Source organism: Stegodyphus dumicola, chromosome X2 (assembly GCF_044657685.1).
Source record: "Stegodyphus dumicola isolate Sdum_Otavi_A_Nest chromosome X2, ASM4465768v1".
Taxonomy (NCBI): Eukaryota; Metazoa; Arthropoda; class Arachnida; order Araneae; family Eresidae; genus Stegodyphus; species Stegodyphus dumicola.
The window spans coordinates 11,234,527-11,255,478 of NC_140781.1; the positions used below are offsets into that span (position 1 = coordinate 11,234,527).

The window sequence follows — 20,952 nt, forward strand, 5'->3', positions numbered from 1 at the left end:
TGCCTCCGTCGAAAGAGCATCATAAAGCCAAACCGAACGGCAAGGGTAATCTTTAGAGATAGTCACACATTAATCTTGGTGCAGGCGACGAACGAATCCGTATGTGGATATAATGAGATCAGTATTAAAATAAACTTTATTTGTCACTCACTTGTTCAGAAGGATGGGTGTCATGGTATGGGGCAAAACTTCGAATGAGCCCGTTCACCATAAGTCATTCTCAAGGGAACTTTGACAGTCAAATGTACACTACTTACGTCCTTGGATGAATAGCTCTGCTGTTTGTCAACGTCTGTTCCAAATGCTCTATTCCGACAGGACAGCACTCGCCCTCATACTGGCAACATCACAAGAATTTGCCTTGCAGTTCTGTCATGGAAATTTGCCATCGCCACATTTGTCCATAATTTAAAACCTTTGGGTGGATATAAACTGTTTTATCAAGACTCCTTCGCTGTCATTGAATCTGCAAGAACAGCAAAACAGAGTTCTCTTTGCGGGCGGTGAACTAACTCAGGAGTATGTTAGGCACCTCTATGACTCACTGCAAAGACGTGTGATACATGTTGTATCATTTTGTATCACTTTTACATGTTGTGTAATAAATATTTGTCGTACAGCTCTCATTTATTAATCATTTATTGTTATTAGTGTCTACTATCTTCTTCCAAATAATAATATTTCTGTCCGACTCTTTCTGGTTGTAACGTTTTTGTGACGAAGAGTGTATGTTTAAGTTTCTAAATATTCTGCAAGTGATAACACATCACATTGAATTCTATATCATACCTAACTATGTGTTATTATTTTCACTTTATTGGTCATTTTAGCATTTTTATTATTTTTTATTTTTGAATTACTGTTATTTTCATTACTGATGCTGTATTCAAATTTGCACCGATCGAATTTGTTGGTACTATTATTTATCAAGTAGCAACTTGTTTTAGCTGGATTTACGAAGATAATTGTTTTCTAAATATGTGATTTAATATAGAATATTTGAAATTTATTTTCCAAGGAATAAATAAGCATGTAAAAATTCGAAGTAACTTTGTTAAAAATTGAATGTGTTTTCTTATATGATGATTTTTTGAGAACAGGAAATAATAAACAATCTAAAAGCTGAAATTCTTTAACGGTTATAGATAAGTCTACATGTGTAGCGAAGTGTTATTTAAAATGCCCTCAGTTAAACAAGAATAGGAAGCAGTTTCAAGATACAGAGTTTTTAAGAAATTAATGATATGAAACGATCATAAGATTATTTTAATGAATAATATCTTAAAGATCGAAAAACCAGTTACGCAGAATATTGCAGGAATTAGATCATCATACAACTACATCAATGAAAATACGACATTATTTAATTCTAACAGGAAGCTTAAACTGAATGACAATCTCTCATCAAGGGTGCTTTGAGTAATAATGATAATTACCTTACGACGTGCGCAACAGAAACACCGCGTTTGAAAAAGTAATAGTTAATTGACACAAGTTTATTCCCGTAGTTACAGATATGTTCTGACCGGAGAACAAAATGTTTTTAACAAAAATGTATTCAGTAAATCAATGCCTAAATTTTAAAAAGCTACGATATGTTTTAAATTGTTTGTATGTGAGGAAGTAATATTTTATCTTTTTATACATACACTTGACAATGAAATAAAAACTCAAGATCAATATTTTATTGAACCACCTTTTACACGGATAACTGCTCCGATTTGTTTGGGAATCCAGTCTACATGCTTCTGGAGTGCATTTACCTGTAGAGAATACCATGCATTGGTTATGCAACTCATTAGATCTTGTAAATTAAATGGAAGAGGAGAGTGCTGTCGGATGCGTCTTTCCACCATATCCCACACATTTTCTATTGAGTTAATATCCGGGCTATGTAGTGGCCAGGGAAGGTGTTGGAAGTCAGACGAATGTTCAGAGAACCAATTTTAAACACTTCTGGTTTGATGTAAAGTTGAATTATCATCCATGAATTATCCGTCGCCACAGGGTAAAAATGCAACATTGCAGGGTGCACTTGATCTATCAGTATATCTAGGTATCTCATGGCTGTTTATTTACCCTCGAGGACCACGAGGGCACCACTACCATGCCAGCAGAAAATGCTCCATATCACGACATTCCTACCAGACCCTTACACAGTGCGAGTAAGGCAAGATGGATTCATTGCTTCATGGGATTCACTCCAAATTCGACGTCTTCCATTATTGCAAAATAAGGTGTAACGTGATTCATTCGAGCACAACACCCGTTTCCAATCCACAGATATTCCATGTCTTCTTTCCCGACACCACTGAAGACGAATTCTTGCGTATCGGGCAGAAATGAGCGGTTTTCTTACAGGCACCCGACAATGCATTCCTATCCTCTGAAATTCTCTGCGCATGGTTCGAACTGAAATCCGTGTGGAAGAGCCTTGTTTGAAGAGCTGTGTCATTTGAAGCGTACTAGAGTCCCTGTTCTGCCGTATAATTCGTCGCAGAGGACGCCGGTCACTCTCTTGGGAACTGTGCTCGAACCGCAGTTACGCCTTCTAGAGAAAGACTGTGGCTTCTGATTCCAACTTTTGAAAACCTTTGATATGGTTGCGTTTGAGAACACAGTGAGATTTGCTGTCTTCTAAATCGAGGCCTCAGCTAAACGGGCACCAACAATAAGCTCCTTTTTCAAAGGAAAAAGATGTGTCGTTTTTCCCATTTTACTTACTTCATCGTAAAAGCACTCTTACACCTTACTTATACTAGTATTCTAGCCACGTGTAACCCACGTCATAAAAAAATTGCATAGTTCATCCTTAACACGCATTGAAATGAAAATTTCAAAGGTTTCTAATTCATGGTTCAGAGTGTGTAATATAAATGTTATTATTATGGGAAGTATGTCGTTAACACAAATCTAGAAATTAGCTTGTAGATTTTTTTCATCACTGAGAGCTTATTTGGCTTCCTCAAACTGTAATATAGGCGTTTTAAACTGGAGGGTTTATCTCTATAATAAAGGCTTATTTTTTTTGTAAGTATGAGTTTAATCTACTAAATATTCTCACAAACGATTAATTAGAGACGAAAATTTATTCAGCACAATTCCTAGACCACTAAAGTAACATTTTAGTTGAAAATAGTATTATGAAAAATTTTGAATTTAAGTTGGGTATTAGGATGACTGATATTACTCAGAAACACCAAAAATAGATTTTTAAAGCTTATGAAGACTTAAAAGGTACTTAAAGACTTAAAAAGTACGGTTATTCAAAATTTCTTTATAAAGATAGCCATATCATTCTATTTAGCAGTTAGATGACGAAGGTGTAGTTAAAATAGGTATAAAAAGGTATTTTGGTCTTATCAAAATCAGGATATTTAATTCGGTTGTCCTTCAAAATTCTTACTAATTATAATGAAATGGGTGTCGTTACCCAGGCGGCAATGAAATCAAAATCCAGTAAAATTCTTGGTCAATTAAAGAAAGGTTTTTCTCTGCCCGTGATTCCACAATCTAAATGGGCTTTGACGGAGTTGTTGCACATAAAAGAAGGAACAAGTGTAAGAAATAGATAATTTGTTAATATCTTACTGGATAAATGGTAACACAATTTAAAAAATATTCTACTGTGAAAACACGTAAATAAATTTTACATTTCTGTCGTAATAGTCGAAATGTATAATGGAAACTTAGAGACAATAAATGTATTTATATTTAAAGGCCTACCAGTGGCCGAGCGGTGAAGTCGCTGAACACTGTTAAGTGAGGTCCCAAGGTTCAAATTCCGCGAATGGGCTGGCTGCATGAAAGTTTTCGCGGTTTTCTCCATGTGTAGCGTGTATACGAGCCAATTTCCCTTAGAAAGTCCTCCAAGAAGGCACTCCTCCCCTTAAGCAGATAGCCCTCGAGTTTTTGCCGTAATTAAAATAAAGTAACCAATTCAAACTTATATTTAAAATAACAGTAACCTTCATGAACTGACATATCAGCTTTCTGTAAAGAGAGATTTTTGCTTCTGCGCATCCTGAGCGCACTAGACCTATATAAACTGTACAAGCATTGAAATATTAGTTATTTTTTTAGGTAAAATAATTTTAGGTTTTTAAAGTACTAGAGGTATCTTAAAAATAATTATGAGTGAAAAAGGTATATTTTTTTCAACTTGAAGTAATAAATATAAAATCCTATAAAGAATTGTTATCCCTTTTCTAAAACCATGTTATTTTTTGAACTGATATAAAAATTCTACTACTTTGAAAAATTCCTTAGAGTTACTTTTAAAAGTTGCTGGAATTCTGATGTTGCTGAGGTGTTTTCAATATCTTAAAAGCCACTACTGACATCGCTTTCTCACATTTTATATAATGATTAATGTTTGCTGTGCTTAAAAATAACTGAGAAAATATTTTTACATATCAAAACTTTAATGATCGCAAGAAAACAAGTATATATAATCAAAAACTTGAAATACAAAATTCATGGTATAAAAATAAGAAAAATAGTATTTCAAGCATTCTTTGCAACAAAGGTTTTGCACTGAAAATTTTGCGAGACATTTAATGACGAAGCGTCGAGTTTCTTCTTCAGTAGCTGGCTGAAGATTCTTTTCTCATCTGCAATTTTTAGTTAATCACTATGGGTTGACTATAAATATTGTCCCAGAAGTTTTCAAAGGTTTTCACCACAGCAGCTCTGAAAAAGCAACATTGTCATTAAAATAAATAAACTCCATAATTGTAAACATTAAGTGACCACAAAATGCTGATAAAAACTTTCAAACTCGATTAAAAGAATGGAAAAGAATAAACTAGATAAATAAGTAAAATATAAAATAAGCTTTCTTTATAATACATATCCTTTGGTAAACAAAATTTTATCATTAATACATTAAAGATTATTTTGCAAAAGCAGAGACTACGTTTTAATATTATTGTAATAATTTGATTCACGGCAACCTTACATTTATAATCGCATCCTCTAGATAAATATAACTTTATAAGCTGTTGTGCCTTATTATCGATTTGGAACAGATCTTAACTGCTAACTCTTTACAGATGAGCAGAATAAAATTTTTAGAGTCATTAAGTTGTATCTATGCAAGAACACGAAAAATGTGCAATGCTCTCGCCCGTATTCGAGTTCCGGATCTCCCGAATACGCGTCGAGCGTGCTTCCAGTTGCATTACGAAGGTATGTGGAAAAGAAAGAGAAAATGCCTTATTTGCTCTCCCTGTTAAAGGGCGACTCGGAATTAGGGAACGCAGTCGCCAAATCCTGGTGGTGACCAATTATCGTCCACCATCTTTTACTTTGAGCGCAATTAGTAGAGATTTTAGAATCTTTTGATGCCCGGAAACTGAAGAAATCCGCAATAACACAATAATTTTAATGTGATGGGATGTTAAATCGGAAAAAAAAAAAAAAAAAAAAAAAACATAAATGAAATGTGTTAATGCAATCATGCTTTAGATTTTAGCTTAGTTTTCCTTTGAATATCGAATAAAGTTTCTCACTTAAAGCAGAGAGTTTAACGATATTGCTACGGTAATCATATTACAATTACTTTTATATTTGAATTTTATTTGCAACGGAAATGAAAATTATTTTAAGTTACTAACGCCACTTCTAGGTTTAAATCTGTTTTCGGTATTCAAACAGTTAAAAAAAAGGACGTCTCCATCCCCAGTTTAAATAATGATGTCATAAGTTATGTTTATTTATGCTTGATAAAAACGATGCAAACTTGCAATCATAAAAATTAATTACTTGAAGATAATATTTGAAATATTTTAAAACTTCTCAGGTAATTGTAAATTTTTTTTTTACACTGAGAAATATGTAAGGAGCTTTTGAAACTGACATAATAATGTTATTCGGATGTTCTATGTTGAAAACACTTTTCATCGAACAATTTTGATGCCTTTTATAGCTTTATTTTTTGAGTAACCTATATAGTGCTATACTGTATTTATCTTATTCATGCTTCAGGTTTGAGAAATTTGCAGGCTTTAAAATACAAAATACATTTTTTTCTCAAAAGCAAAATTTTCGTTCTCTATCCCACGATAATCAAATCTTTAATCGTTCCAAATTTCTTTCTATAACTAAATTTTTTTCATTTTATACTTTTGGATTGTAATATTTCACCAATATTAATTGATTTTGTACCTGTAATAAAGAACATGAATTTACAAAATGATTGTTCATTTGTTTCAAATTATTATTTAAGCAACATTTTCTTTAAAGATCGAAGTTAAGAAAAGGAAATTATCATATTTGTTGTTTAATTAGTAGTTCGTTATGTACAAGGTCCGCCCGAAAAATGTATACACGCTTTTTAACGAGAGAAAATTCTTTAACTTGTGTATTAGTACATATCTATAAGTTAATATAATCATACATATAGCAGCTTAAGTTAGGTTTAATACAATCTTCCTGCGCTTGTACCTGTACAGTTATTTAGAGTGCTCGAAGTGACAGAATAGTGGCCATTAGCTGGTAGACACATAGCACAATGGCGAGCGGTTTGCTTAAACTAAGTTGGTCAATGCGTAAGCGAGAGCCGCTGCATCATCTCTTTCCGAACGTAGCGCTTCAGCGGATTTCGATTCAAGTGATCCGATTTAGTTTTTACATTTGTGCAGAAAGATTTTCACTTACATCATGGTCAATGTATGCTTCTTTAAAGCAGTAAAATATACCGTACAGACATTATACAAGTATATGCATATTTGTATAATATTTGTGCCTTTTCATTTTAACTATACGTGTATATACATATACAATTCACCTACCGATAGTAAATCTCTTTTAAAAGCGTGCAAGGAATGTTCGGTTCCCACTTTAGAGTGAAAAGGAATGTTCCTAATATGAGTTCTCCTCTCATGTAAATACTGATATTCTTCTGTAGAAACATTAGGCATTTTTTGGAAGCAGGAGATGTTCAAAATGAGCAATGCCCTCACCAGAACTCGAACCACGGGCCTCTGGAATACGCGTCGAGCGTGCTGACCACTACACCACGAAGGCATTCTAAGAAGGCGAGAGAAATACTTTATACTTCCTTTAATATTTACTAGAAACCTTCTGAACCTTCTTTTTTGTGCTTTTCGGTTGCTTGTATGTCATGGAGTATTTAAAAACGAGAGATTGTGGCAAGATCTTAACAAAAACATGAAATAAACATCGCAGCAAAACTTACTACCTCCCTTTTTTTTTTTTTTTTTTTTTTTTTTTTTTGCAAGTGGTTAAGTCTTTTCGCCCTTGCGCAGGCGAATCTCAGGGATTACTTTAACATGAATAAACAGGAAGAACAAAACCCACGCATGAATATATATCTGTATAATACATGTATATGAATGTATATAAATACGTACATGTACACAGCACACACACTCATGTATACGTATGCATGTGTCTAAAATAAATAATTTAATTTTAAATCCCTGTAAATTCTTTTTAATAGAGCAATTATCTACATCTGTTGTTTTTCAATGTAAAGAGTAGTAATTTTAACATAAGGGAAAAGAAAAAAAATCTATAGAATATCATCAGCATTACGATTTATGAGGATATTTGCTAAAGTTTCGGAGGAATATGGGGGATAAAAGTGCATCAGAAGGAAAGCATTAATACTAATAACTAATTTTGCACTACATTATGCAGCGTGTTTAAACCAAACTCCATCGAAATTACATGTACCAAAAAATCGTTTACGCTGCCGTTGCCAAGTGATAACATAATAATTATATCATGATATCGATATCGGCAGAATTTTTACGCACTTGCGAACATCGGAGAATTAAGTTAAATTTTATAAACTATTCAAGGTACCCTAAAACCTTGGCATAATTACCAGTTAGTAGCAGTAGAAATTGTATGCCAATTTTGCATTTGATCCGCGAGTGAAATGTTTATAAGCACTCTCTACTAAATAAGCAACTGGTTTAGGAATTCATTGCACATACGTTTCCCTTGTTTTTAACAGTTCTGATCTAACAGAACCCCTGTCCAAATATACTTTGGGCAAGAAAGTGAGAGATAACTTTGCAGTCCTCTGCGCCTATACAATAGGAAAAAATCGTGTTATTGTTAAATAACACATTCCTCAAGTTACTTTGAAGTATCAGTATTGCGAAGTAAATTTTATATTATTTAACAGTAATTTGAATTTAGATAATAAAAGTAAAACTCTCTTTTGGTGTACACGGTATCATCTACGAACTATACTTTCGGAGCGCTTTTTTAAGGTTAGCTGTCATTTCTTGAAAACTGCATTTATTTTGCAATATTTTGAGTAATAAACGCGATTTCATTATTTTCAAAGGAGTAATTTTTGCTTGCAAACTGTACATGCGTTTTAAATTTAGAAGAGAATTTTTTCATAAACGCAATGCAATGAGGCACATAAAGGAAAATGTATAATTACCTGAAGATTACTTTTCCCGTATAAGAAGCTGGAGCTTCCCACACAACGCTAACAGAGCTCTTGTCTTTAGGATTAACGTGAGTTATTGAAGTCTGAAAAAAAAAAAAAAAAAAAAAAAAAAAAAATGTTATTTAGCAGAAATGGCAAAACAATCAATGGGGAAAAAGGATTTTATCCATATTATGAACGTTTTCTTACAGCAGTTCCGCTACAATCTACAGTGTTTGCATCTCCTTGTCTTCTAAATTTTCCAACAGGTCGCTTAGTAACTTCATCTTGCCCTTGAATGAAAAAGCCCTTGAATGTCTCTCCGCCTTTCCCTTGAAGAGTAACTGTTAAAAAAGCGAAATTTTAATCTGATCTGATGACTTTTCAGTATACTTATTTTTGATATAGTATTTACGATTCAAAAGATTACCATTTTTACTACTCTTAATTTTCAAAAATAATCATAAAATATTTTTGGAATTACGCATTAATGTTTGTATACTTGCATTTACTTTATGAAGTCATCATGATAATTTTCCCTGTAAAAAAATTTAATATATAATTCGAATTTTCAGAATGTTATTGAAATTTAAGCAAAATTATACATTTATAAAAAATATACCTGCTTTTAAAATACTTCATGCAAAAGTATTTCATTATTTGTAGAAATAACAGCAAAACTCTGTATTAAAACATGCGCAGTGAAAAGCCATTCTTTTAAAAGCGAGATATTGCAGTTTCTTAATTAATGTAATGCACTCGAACACCATCTCCCGTAGAGAGGGATGTCGTCATGGAATATATTCCATGAAAAACTGTCTCATGTTTACATGGTGAAGACCACGGAAACTCCAGGGAACTAACTCGTTTGCCAAAATTTGAATCTAGATCGAACCAAACCTATATTCAGTAAGCTTATCCAATCAGGCATCAGAGGGTTGATGTTATTATTAAGCAGGGAAAGACATATTATAAAATACGTTGTTAATACATGAAAAAATATATTAAAAACTGAAGAAAAAGTATGTTTTATTCTTATAACAATGGAACTTTTTGTGTTAGGTTCTTTTTAATTTAACTCTCAGAAAAGTACTCGCTAAAAATATATTATATTTTCCAATAATTATGCACTAAAAAATCACAGAGGGAATTAAACAGCTGCAACAAGACTTTTCAATGTGTACATAAGCATACTTCTAGAGTAAGGTGTGAAAACCTTGTTAGCTGCACCGAATGCGAAAAGTATTCTCTCTCTTCTTCTTTTTTTTTTTTTTTTTTTCCAGAATTATCACTTCTTAACAACTTTTGTATAACATTTGATAAAAGGAAAAGTAAAAAGCTTAGAGAGTTATTAACATTTAATTATGGGTACACTGAGTAGATAGAACAGGAACTTTCAACCAAAGGGGAATTAGAGGAATTCCATAGTTTCAGGGGCGGAGAGAACGTGGTTTGAATTTTATTTAACTGTTAAGTATTTAGTTTTATTTTATGACTATAAAAACGCCTTTTATTCAAGTTTTAGTATTTAACAAACATTTTCTATACTTTTTGTTGTTTACTTTATAAAACAGGATAGAAAATAATCTAAATAAATGTATATTTATATATCTATTAAGTTTTGAAAAGGAAGGGGAGTGATCTTCTAGCAATGATGAAAGGGGTGCATGGGGTGAGAAAGGTTGAGAATCAATGAAATGGAAGTTGTAGGGTTCCACGTTTTTTCTAGGTATTTAATTTCAGAATCATTCCTTAAAATTCTAAAATGATACACGAAAATATACCAGTTCATTTTATTTGCAACAAAGATAGCTGCATATGTTGTTTATACGTTTGCGTTACAGCTAACGCACGGCACGTTATTGATCATTTCAATACACTGTGTATCAAAAGTTTATTAATACACTGTGTATCAAAAGTTATTACGTATTTTAGAAAAATGGAAAGGAAGACAAACACCAAATAAAGATCTATTTATTTACATCACAAGCAACTTGCATTCCAATAAATATTCAACTAAAATAGCAATTTGTGTTTTAGAAAAAACTAAAAACGCAGACGAATGTGCGTCCCAAAAGTTTATAGAATATCAACATTTTAACAACTTGTGACCAGTTTCAAATTACTTAATACTTCAAAGTCACTCCCAGGTTTCGTAAGATGTTGAATACACGTTTCTCCATCGAGATAACTAAGTTCTGTAACAATTCTGGTTCCACATTGTGGCGGGGCTCACCAGCGGCCGAGCGGTAAAGACGCTGAACACTGGTAGTTCGGTCCGAGGTTCGAATCCCGCGAACGGGCTGGCTGCATGGGTGTTTTCGTGGTTTTCCCCATGTGTAACGTGTATACGAGCCAGTTTCCTTTAGAAAGTCCTCCACGAAGGCATCCCTCCTCTTAGGCAGATAGCCCTTGAGGCTTTGCCGTAATTAAATATTCACATTGTGCCATGCACTCTCGAAGGCATTCACGAAAGAAAACTGCCTTTCTCGTAAACTCTCTAGGACGTAATACCCCACACATTGCACCCCCCCCACTCGATTGGGTTAAAACCGCGGCTCATTGGTGGCTACTCAAGAACAGTGACATTTTCTATGTCTAAGTAATTTTTTGTAGGATTCGAAGTATGCATGGGAGCATTGTCATGCTGGTATCCCCAATTCTATCCTCCAATGTATTTTGAAAATGGCATAAGATGGTCTGTTAGTGTTTCTGTGTATTTAGACTAATCTAGCCGACCATCTAGAAAGGTGAAACCCACTTACCCGTTAAAACCGAAAGCTTCCTACACCATAACAGACCCTCCTCCCCTATTCCTAATGTGATAGCTCCGGAGCTATTTTCGTAAGTGATGCCAGTAACATGAATACCTGTCAGGACTATCTAAATACCATTTTTTTTCAGTCACTGAAAATTATAAAGATCCGTTTTGTCATCATATGCCATACGGTTACGGGCCCACTGCAATCCCGTTTGCTTGTGAAGCTTTGAGAGAGGTAATGATCGAGCCATTTTTACGTGAATCATATAATCAGATTCCTCGATTTGCCTATGAATAGTGTCTTGGGATATTCGCAGTCCACAAGCCCTTGTAGTTTCCTTAACCGATTTTTTCTGTATCGAAGCCATTCTTTGCATTCGCCTATCGCTGCGACTATCCATCATTCGGGGCCTTCCTGGACGTAATTTTGACTGATGTGGCGCCTTACAAGACATTACACGATAAATAATGCTTACAGATCGATTCAGAAGTTTCAAAATTTCTTTAACAAACCTACAGTGCAATTTAAAGTTTGGAATCCTATTAACATCAGTGTCAGAAAGTTGCGTAAATTTAGGCATACTTAAACGCAGTTCGAATGATCTTTTTTCTTTTTTAAATTGAAGTTTTGAATGAGGGCATTTTCATATAAAAGGCTCGTTCCCCATCATCATTGTTACTCCCCGTTTGCATAAAATTACATTTGTCTAGAAACTTTTGGGACAGGCAGTTTTTTCTATTTTGATAGTTTTCAAAAGACAAATTGATTTTTTTGGGGGTTAAATATTTGCTCAGATGCAAGGCACGTGTGATTTAAATAAACATATTTTAATTGGATAAGTTTATACATTTCTATTTTTCTTAAACATGTAATTTACTTGAGTCTATAAACTTTTGGGACGAAATGTATATAGTTAGCCCGAAGATTAATATTCAGCTTGAAACTGTGTATCCCAAATGACCCTAAACGACAGTGCCAGTTCAGTACTGTTCCTCACTGCAGCTACGCAGAATTCTAAACACCATGCTGCACGGCAGTTACATTAAATTAACCTCATCCCATTTTGCAATAAATATACCTTCGGTCTTACACATATTCAAAATTTGAACACTCTACAGGTATCTTGCAACTTCCCTTTGTGATTTTCCACTCTTCAACTTCCCATTAGATATCAGTGTAATGAATTATCCAAGAATATAAACTCATTTATCAGAAAACAAGTGAATTATAAAATTTCATTGTCGATGAAATGGTCGCGGTTCCAAATTGTAACTCGAACCGAGAACATTTCTTGTTGATTGGTAGTCTACTTTCATTAACTCTTCGGCGGTTACGAAATTAAGCAGCTCTTTCTTCCCAAATATGCCCGATATCTGTCAATCGTGAGTTTGTACTGCAAGCTGTTTTGTTTTGTGGCCACAGTTGAGCATAACTGGGATGCGAGTTCAGCACGTCGACCGTCAAAAGATTAAATGAGCTACAAAAACCGGCAGGTGGCATGGGATAACTTCTACTTAGCAGGTTTTAGCAATCCGACTAGAGTGACCAATTGATGAGCCTAAGCTTAGATTCGACTGACTGATCTGATTGCAGTCTTAATGAAAAGTTCACAATACCAGCTTAACTTGCTATTTATTCCTGAGAATGGTTTATAAAGGTCAAGAATAGTAGATATAATACAGTGTTACGTAATATACTCTAGTATGTTAATTATAGGATGACTGAGAGAATCTAATCAAGAACACGGTTATTAGGTTAAAAGGGGATGAAAAGGGCTGTTATGCAAATCTGACTGAGACAAGGTCAGAAACTTATGTCTGCACATTACAGAAGTTGAAGAATATGTAAACATTGTGACTAAATTAAACGTGTTTTTTTTTTCGTATTTTGAAAGATTACTTGCATACAGTTAAACATTTTTCCGGATTTGTAGCATACGCCACAAAGATATCCTTTAGCGTAATGCTTTCTAAGCTTATAGCCTAGCAATAGACATAGCTGCGAATTATAGCGACACATTTGCTCTGAAAAAAACGAGCGACAGAAAGGAAACTCTTGAAAAAAATTATGCAACACTGAAATAATTAAAATTAAATATGCACCACAATTAACGGTTATTTATAAATTAATTAACTATTATAAATAAATATTAATAGTTCTGTAACTAAACAAAATAGTTGTTTAAATTTAGGCAAACAAAGTAACTTTAATATATTTTGAATAAAACTGTGGATTTCTAGGGTGATCAGACATATGTAATTTTTCTTTAGGAATAAAATAATTTGCAGAGATAAATCCGCGAAATAGCTATGCTTTTGAAGAACTGGATCCTGCGCGCGATTCCCTCAAAATCGATATTCAACGCTAAACAAAGTTTTTTTTTCCTTTTTTCTTTTTTCAAATTTTAAACTAGTATGTTTCTTTTCCAGTTTGATTCCAAGCTCTTCTCAGTCCACAAAAAATCATGTTGAGACTCACATTTTGGGAAACATTAGTTTAGAGGAATATCAGCCTTCGCATTTTATCTAGAGTTTGGAAGCCGGTCAGTCCCTTTCGTGTTTCTTGAGACCTTAATACTATTCAAAAAGTTATATCTCGAATTCAGACATAGAGATGTTCGTTTGGAAGAAAATTTAGATAGCCTGAAGTCAAACTTGGCGTCAATCAGATTAGCGGTACTTAAGAACCGTTATAAACAACAAAGCAAGTTGCTTGGGAACTCGTAGCAGCCAGAGAAATATAAATCAGAGCTTTAGTGTAAATCGTACTTTGAATGAAAGTGAACATTATATGAAAAAGCAAATGGTTTGCCTAACTCTCACATCTGCATCTAGAAGAATGAGTTTAATGTGGTACATGCAGCTGAAACGTCTGGGCGTGTGTTACCTTCATAGAAGAATCAAGAGACGTAATATAGCTTCTGATTCCCGAAGAACATTTACATGAAGGGAAATCAAAGAGTACAAATACAGGTTCAAGCAAAGCCAGCACCTGTACATCCATGTAAACAAATTAAGTATCACTGGGCCTTGCTTCCACCCCGGATGGAATTCCAGGAGAACACACCCTGGGCAGCGGTCGGAGGATCTCCCGCCACTCGTTTCCTACTATCAAACTCTCGAGAGGATTTCATCTCACTGTAAATTTTGAGTTGCGCCCATTTTGAGCGCGCAGGCACTATATATTTACAAACATCAATACCTTCTTCTGGATTCAAACTCGATACTTTCAGTACGGTAGTCAGTGTCACCAACCACTATCCCGTCTGGGTGGAGGCCATAAGCCTAATGATAGGTAAAGCTTCATGAAGACAAAATGCCCGATGCTGAAGCTTTGAGCGTTGCCGAATTTGTGAAATTCTTTTATGTTTGATGTGAAAAAATCGTTGCGTGTATGATGAGAATGCAGTTTTCGCCAAGTACACAGTGATCTGAAATCATAGCACACAGCCTTGCCATTGTTCCCATTAAACATTGCGCATCTATTCATGACGCGATATAAACAGTTACCATGCTTGGGGCTTTGGCGGACTTTTGCAATTTGTCAAACATATATTACGTAAAACTTAAGTGGCACATTTTTCAACAAATTTTGCTATATTCTAATGTATACATTTTAAAATATGCAAGATTTTGTTAATTATTCTTTCATTTTTCGCACCAACGTGTATTGTCATATTATTCCTGAAAGTGCAAAATATTATTAAATTATTACTGACAGTGTGTTATAGTGATCGAAGTTTTCTTCATGCATTATCGGCTGATCTTGATGCATGATACTCTTTGAGGATAAATTATGCTACCTTTGGTTTGGCATTTCGTATATGAATCTAAAAATAGACGCATAAGCGTTTATCAAGAAAATTATTACAGTATTGATTTTTGCATAAATATAAAATAAATGTCTACAAAACGCTAAGTTTACTTTATTTTAAAGTTAGTCTTTTGTTTTTTAAAGTTTTTGACTACTTTTTCTGTTACCATGTGAAATTTGAATTGAACTCAAGCTGTGGACTATAGGCGAACGACAAACAAATAAAACTGTCATATACTTGTAATTTCGGTAGGATTTTATTCTGGAAATTAAAGGTTTGGCTTGCACGAGCATTTTCTTCGTTCTTTTCATGACTAACCTGACTGCCAGCCAGCTTCTTAAAGAAATTTCTATATAAAGCATCATCCTTCCTCATGCAGATACTCTAGACACATTTAAAATTCATTAAAAATGAAGCTAAGTTTATTAATCAAATATTGACTCTTAACGCAATTTTCTTTGAAGTAAGCATAATCAGATTTCGTCGGATTTGCATTTTTTAGGCTTAGTATGTTTCTAGTCCAGCCTCATGAAAAGATCTTCATTTCAGCCTTCATGTGAGACTAATATATAAGTCTTGAAAGTTTTCTTTCCTTTTAAAATTTTTTGTTAGTTCTATCTATACTATTAAAGAGCTCGTAAATTTTGATTGCGTGATACTTAATATATACCTTTTGTCGTGCTGCCCTGTTGCACGGATGAAGGATTGGCACTGAGTTCATAATTGTGTGGACTCGTTTTAGGTGTATGATTGTCGTGGTTTGGCCTGAATGTTGCACATGTTTCTTTTGGAGCTCCTTCTGGGTAAGAGAATGAAAGAGCTATTATGCCACTGGTGATGGCGACGATGAACAGCCAGGCGGAAGACCTGAAATTGTAATACACAGCAAATTTTAGATTTACAGTGACACTCATCACATTGCTTAGCATCATTTATATACCTATTTCGTAAGAAGCAATTCATATCTCACATATGAAAAAAAGAAACTTAATTGCCAAACATCAGAATTAAAAGTGAGAAAATCTACTATTTAAACAAAAAAAAAAAAAAAAAAAAAAAAAAAAAATTAAATGTAAGGATAAATAATTTCTTTATCACTTTTTTCTTTTATTTGTTTTGAATAGTCAAATAAAATGTCTTTACATGTGACAGATTTCTGAACACTTTTAAAGGGAACATAATTTAAACGATGTTATAATAAAATTAGAGTACTCCACTCATTGTTAAATGTCTCAAAGAAAGGCCTTATAAATATCAGTTTTTTTGAAATTATAAGATGGCAATAATGGTTAACCTTTAAATAAAAGGTACATCTTCTTGCTAGTTTTTTGCCTAATCTTAATGATCTTAACTTTTAAATTCCACGTGGCGACAACTTTTTGTGTATGTTATTCAAATTTCATAATTCTCAGTACATTTCGTTCTATTAAAAACAATGCCCAATTTGTCCTATTTTGAAATAAATTACATTTTCACTGCTTTAATGTCCGTTAAAAGTGTTCATTCTGTCTATGTTTAATATACAGGGTGATTCAAAACTATATGTTAGGGTTTTTTAAGCGCATCAATTTTGTTACGCATTTTTTGTCTAGCTAGAGGAAAAATTTCAGCCTTATTGTTAAGACAAAAATAGCTTTCAGGCTACTTTACCTTTCTCTGGAGAAATTATGGGTAGCTAAACGGAATTTACTCTTTTTTTTTTTTTTTTTTTTTTTTTTTTTTTTTAACCCAACCAGTGGCCGAGTCGTGGAATACTGATAGTTCCCACTGTGTTCAAATCCAGGCTTGGTTGATTTTTGTGGCTTTGCCCAGGAGTAAATTGAATACGAGCCGTTTCCTCTTAAAAGTCTCTGACGAAGGCATTCATCCCTTTAAGCAGGTAGACTTTCTGTGCTTTGCCATACCCAAATTACTTAACCTAAACTCTTTTATTTCATTAGACCTTCTTATTCCTTTTCACAAGTTTTTAAAGTACTCAGGTTAGGTGTAATAAATGTCTCTTCATTAAATGACTAAAATCAACATGTCATTAATTTTCTTAGCTCAATAGAATTACATATTACTTACTTAGTATAATTTTTATAATGTGCATATTAACAATGTTCTTTAAGAAGTTTTTGTGATAACAATTTTGAGGTCCAGAAGAGAAAGCTTGTTTTAAAAATTAATGACAGCTGGCTGATGTTTCAATAACTTTGAAAAAGTGTAAAACGTTTTGAAGGGAATGTAGTAAGTATATCGAGTGAGCAATATGAAAATAGATTGCTTTGCAACAAGCTGTTAAATGGGAAGAAAATACGCTTGCATTTTTCATGCATTTCATCTGAAAAGGAGAAAATGCCCTAGCTTAAACCTGATAACTTATTCGGTTTTAAGATATGTACCATTTTGTTTGTTCGCGAACTAATTAGAAATAATAAATCACATGCAGTGAAATTAAAGTGAACCTCGTTTGAACAAAGCTGAACTTTTTATAATTCCAGATAGCAGAAAACAATGACTACACTAATTATGTTTGTTAAAATTGTTTTATTACGAGGAGAGAATGAACAGAAATATAAAATAATATGCCGCTGGCTGAGAACATTTGGTATCCTTTAGAGTTTATCTGATAGAAGATAAGTTAGTACTCTTTTCGACTATTTACGTGTTGCATAGATTGTTAAATAACACATGTTCATATGTATGTTCATTTAAAATGTACATATTGTTACGTAATGTTTGTATAATATTGTACGCTTCTTAAATCAGTCTGCACAGATATAACAAATTATGTGTGCAGACTGATTTGCGGAACATACGTTATCAGTGCGCACACATATTTTATTGTATTTATTTAAATCCTTTAGTACCTAACATAACATCATCTAAGGTAATACAATTCTCTGAGTTCAGCATTCATTTCATATGTTTGTAATTAGTTTCAGTGAATAATATATAAGTCTTCAATTTTGCCAGTATAATTTGCCATTAGTGTCTGTATAATATAATCACAACTGGCATTCATGGACATTTTTATTAAACTAATTTCTAATTTCTTTTGCTTCATGATTTTTAATGTACAAATATTTGTACAGATTTCATCTTTACATATCTTTACATCTGTACCTATATGTGCACCCTATTCTTACTATATTTGTATGCCTAACATATACCATAACAGTGAAAAGTATCTAAATTATATATTGAATCAGCAGAAATACGTAACATATTACAAATTTGCGAAGCTCTTGGTAATGTAGCATCAATAGCGTCATTTTGTTTGAAGAAATTAATACGCATTACAAATATGAGCACACTGCAATATTACTGCCTCCGTGCAAGTAACGAGGTTCGAATTCCGTGAACGGGCTGGCTGCAAGGGCGTTTTTATGGTTTTCGCCATGTGTAACGTGTATACGAGCCAGTTTCCCTTAGTAAGTCCTCCACGAAAGCGTCTTTTCCCTTACACAGATAGCCCTCTTTTCCTTGCCATAAACAAATACACCACCACACCTTGCAAGTAACAACTTTTTAGTGCTCAAATTAAGCGGTCGTCATCATTTTTCACTTAGCCTCGTCAGCAGTGTCCCCCACCATGCACTTACTCTCCAGTATTCTTCATTCTGTCGGTGGCGAAACGAAAGAACTATTAATCATGTATAAAATACGACTTTCTTCCAAACAATGTTCTGGTACCCAAAATTCTATCTACAGGTTTCCCAAAATTCGTTAATGAATTAACAAAGATTGCATGTTTTATCACTAAACTAACCAGAGCGCCATTTATGACCTTATTCTCAAAAGCGAACGGAAGTTCACCCTCATGAAAATTAATAAAAATTGGTAATCAGTCTTCGAAGCACAGTTCATCAGACAAAATGAGAACGTCTGGAGGCCAAGAGGGTCAGTTTTTTATTCTGGTCATATGCAAGCTGACAGCGGTAGATTGGATACCGTACCTAGTTATTGGTCGCCGTTTCCGCGCTATTAAGGCGGCTTAATCGGCTACCATACTTGTGCTTCGGGGCTCGAAAAGAAGGAAGAAGTGTAAAAGGAGATACCCAAGAAATTAAAGCATTAAGTAATTAATTTTATTGACATAACGTGAAAATCGTAGAAATATTTCATCAATAAGAGTTTAAAATTGCATAAATTTTTTGTACAGTTTGTGTGATTAACCTAGATTTTTGTGTGAGGTATTTTAAAATGTGTAGATAAGAGTTGGAGATTGAGTGGATGTAACAGAATAGGAATGGCAATTATCAGTACAAAATCTCCAGACATCCAGCTCGGAGGAAAAAAAAAATATGAAAGATGATAACAGTGAGAAAAATGTTATTTAGTGGGCGAATCATATCTAATAAAAAAGCTGGCATTTTGTTTATAATCCATAGAAAAAATGCTAGACGGGTTTAAGTATGTAGATTTCGCAAGGAAGTTATCACAAAACAAATCATAAGCGCGACGCGTGCAATCAATGTTCTATGTGAAAAGCCCGAATTACAGTAGGTCTTAAAAATGCTAATATTTTGACTTTACACGAGATTAGAAAGATATGAGCGGTGCACATATGATTTTGATCCTTTAAATAAAGAAAATTTCTCCACGCGTTTTAAACCAGAATTTGTACAATGCTCTAAAATTAATTTATTTTAGAATGCGGAGCAAATGTAATCAGATAATTAATTGTATCACGTAATTTATTCTCTTTACAATACACTTAATTTATATCAGCATAAATGAAAGTATATTAAGCTTGGAAATAAAATAATCATGCAGAAGAAGAAAAATGATGATATAAGAGCTTTTTACACATTTATACTCGTATTAATTTGCACTTAAGTAATCTTTGTAATTTTGCCATAAAGATGTAATTTATATTTATATATTTATTTACTGAATTTCACAGTGCTTTAGCTTCTTACGTTAACATTTGATCAAATGAGACAGATTAAAAACTCAGTTTAAAAATAAAACCGTTGGATAACAATTAATTTATAAAGCTACATTATAAAGTTAATAATTAAATATAATGAAACAGGATAGAATTTCTGAATCTAAATGCTTGTATTTAAATGCAACTGAAAAATTATTTCATTTTCAAAACTGATGTATCAAAAGTAAATACCCTGTATTTCATGGAATAAGTACGAGACAGTTCATAACTATTCTTTAGGTCGGAAATTCAACATAAAAACTGGCATTTATTTTCCAGTTAACTTCCATAAAATGAACCGTTAGAATTTGCTTTTTGTTTTCAAAAGTCAGAAGTTTTTCAATGCTTGAAAAGAATGCTTATGGTAATGTATTATGGCACAGCGTACATGCTTTTGCAAGGATACTTTTGTGCAATACTTTGTAAGGTTAACTGCACTGTATTCACTATGGGTAGGGTTGGAGTTTATTATTTAATTTTGATAAAGCACACCATCTGTCTACGAGGCGATTACTTCGGAGAGCTCTAGCCAAGGGGAAATGGCTCGCATTCTCATTACACATGCAGAAAACGATAAAAACGCCTATGTGTTTTCCGGGATTAGAAAATGAGTCGAAGTAACACTTTAGCTGTCTTCGCCACCGGCCACCCATGTGAACCGACCGCGAAAGCGAAGCAATCAATTCGTACAGCTGCAAGAATCGAACTGCATGTGTCCCCGAAACTTAACTTCTTTCACCATCCAGCTGCTAAACACGGGCCTATCAATTATCTTTTACTCTAAATAAATGAATAAATAAAGGGAGAAAGAGGAGAAAGTGCAAAAGCTGTTGGAATTATTAACATGTATTTCAATATTTACTCCGTTCCACGCAATTTTTTTATGTCGACTTCCCAATCATTTTTTTCATTACTTCATTTAATAACATTACATTCACTGAAGTAGACCTTATTTAACGAACTTTTGAAGAAAAGATTAATGATAAATACAATGTTTATTGCTGTTGTTGCTAATGCTCACTTGTCTGACCTACAGTCAGCT

At 33.5% G+C, this 20,952-nt stretch overlaps 1 protein-coding gene across 1 annotated transcript in view; it reads right to left on the reverse strand.

The window, feature by feature from the left end:
- Positions 1 to 4,405: 4,405 nt before the first annotated feature.
- The window catches only part of LOC118199151 (putative defense protein 3), a 34,259-nt gene continuing 17,712 nt past the window's right edge, over positions 4,406 to 20,952 (reverse strand). Inside the window, exons 2-5 of the mRNA XM_035370954.2 lie at positions 15,663 to 15,859; positions 8,627 to 8,760; positions 8,429 to 8,520; positions 4,406 to 4,692 (exon numbers count right to left, since the gene is read on the reverse strand). Of these exons, the coding sequence (XP_035226845.1) occupies positions 4,623 to 4,692; positions 8,429 to 8,520; positions 8,627 to 8,760; positions 15,663 to 15,859 (493 nt within the window). The 3' untranslated portion in view covers positions 4,406 to 4,622. The remainder of the gene's footprint in view (positions 4,693 to 8,428; positions 8,521 to 8,626; positions 8,761 to 15,662; positions 15,860 to 20,952) is intronic.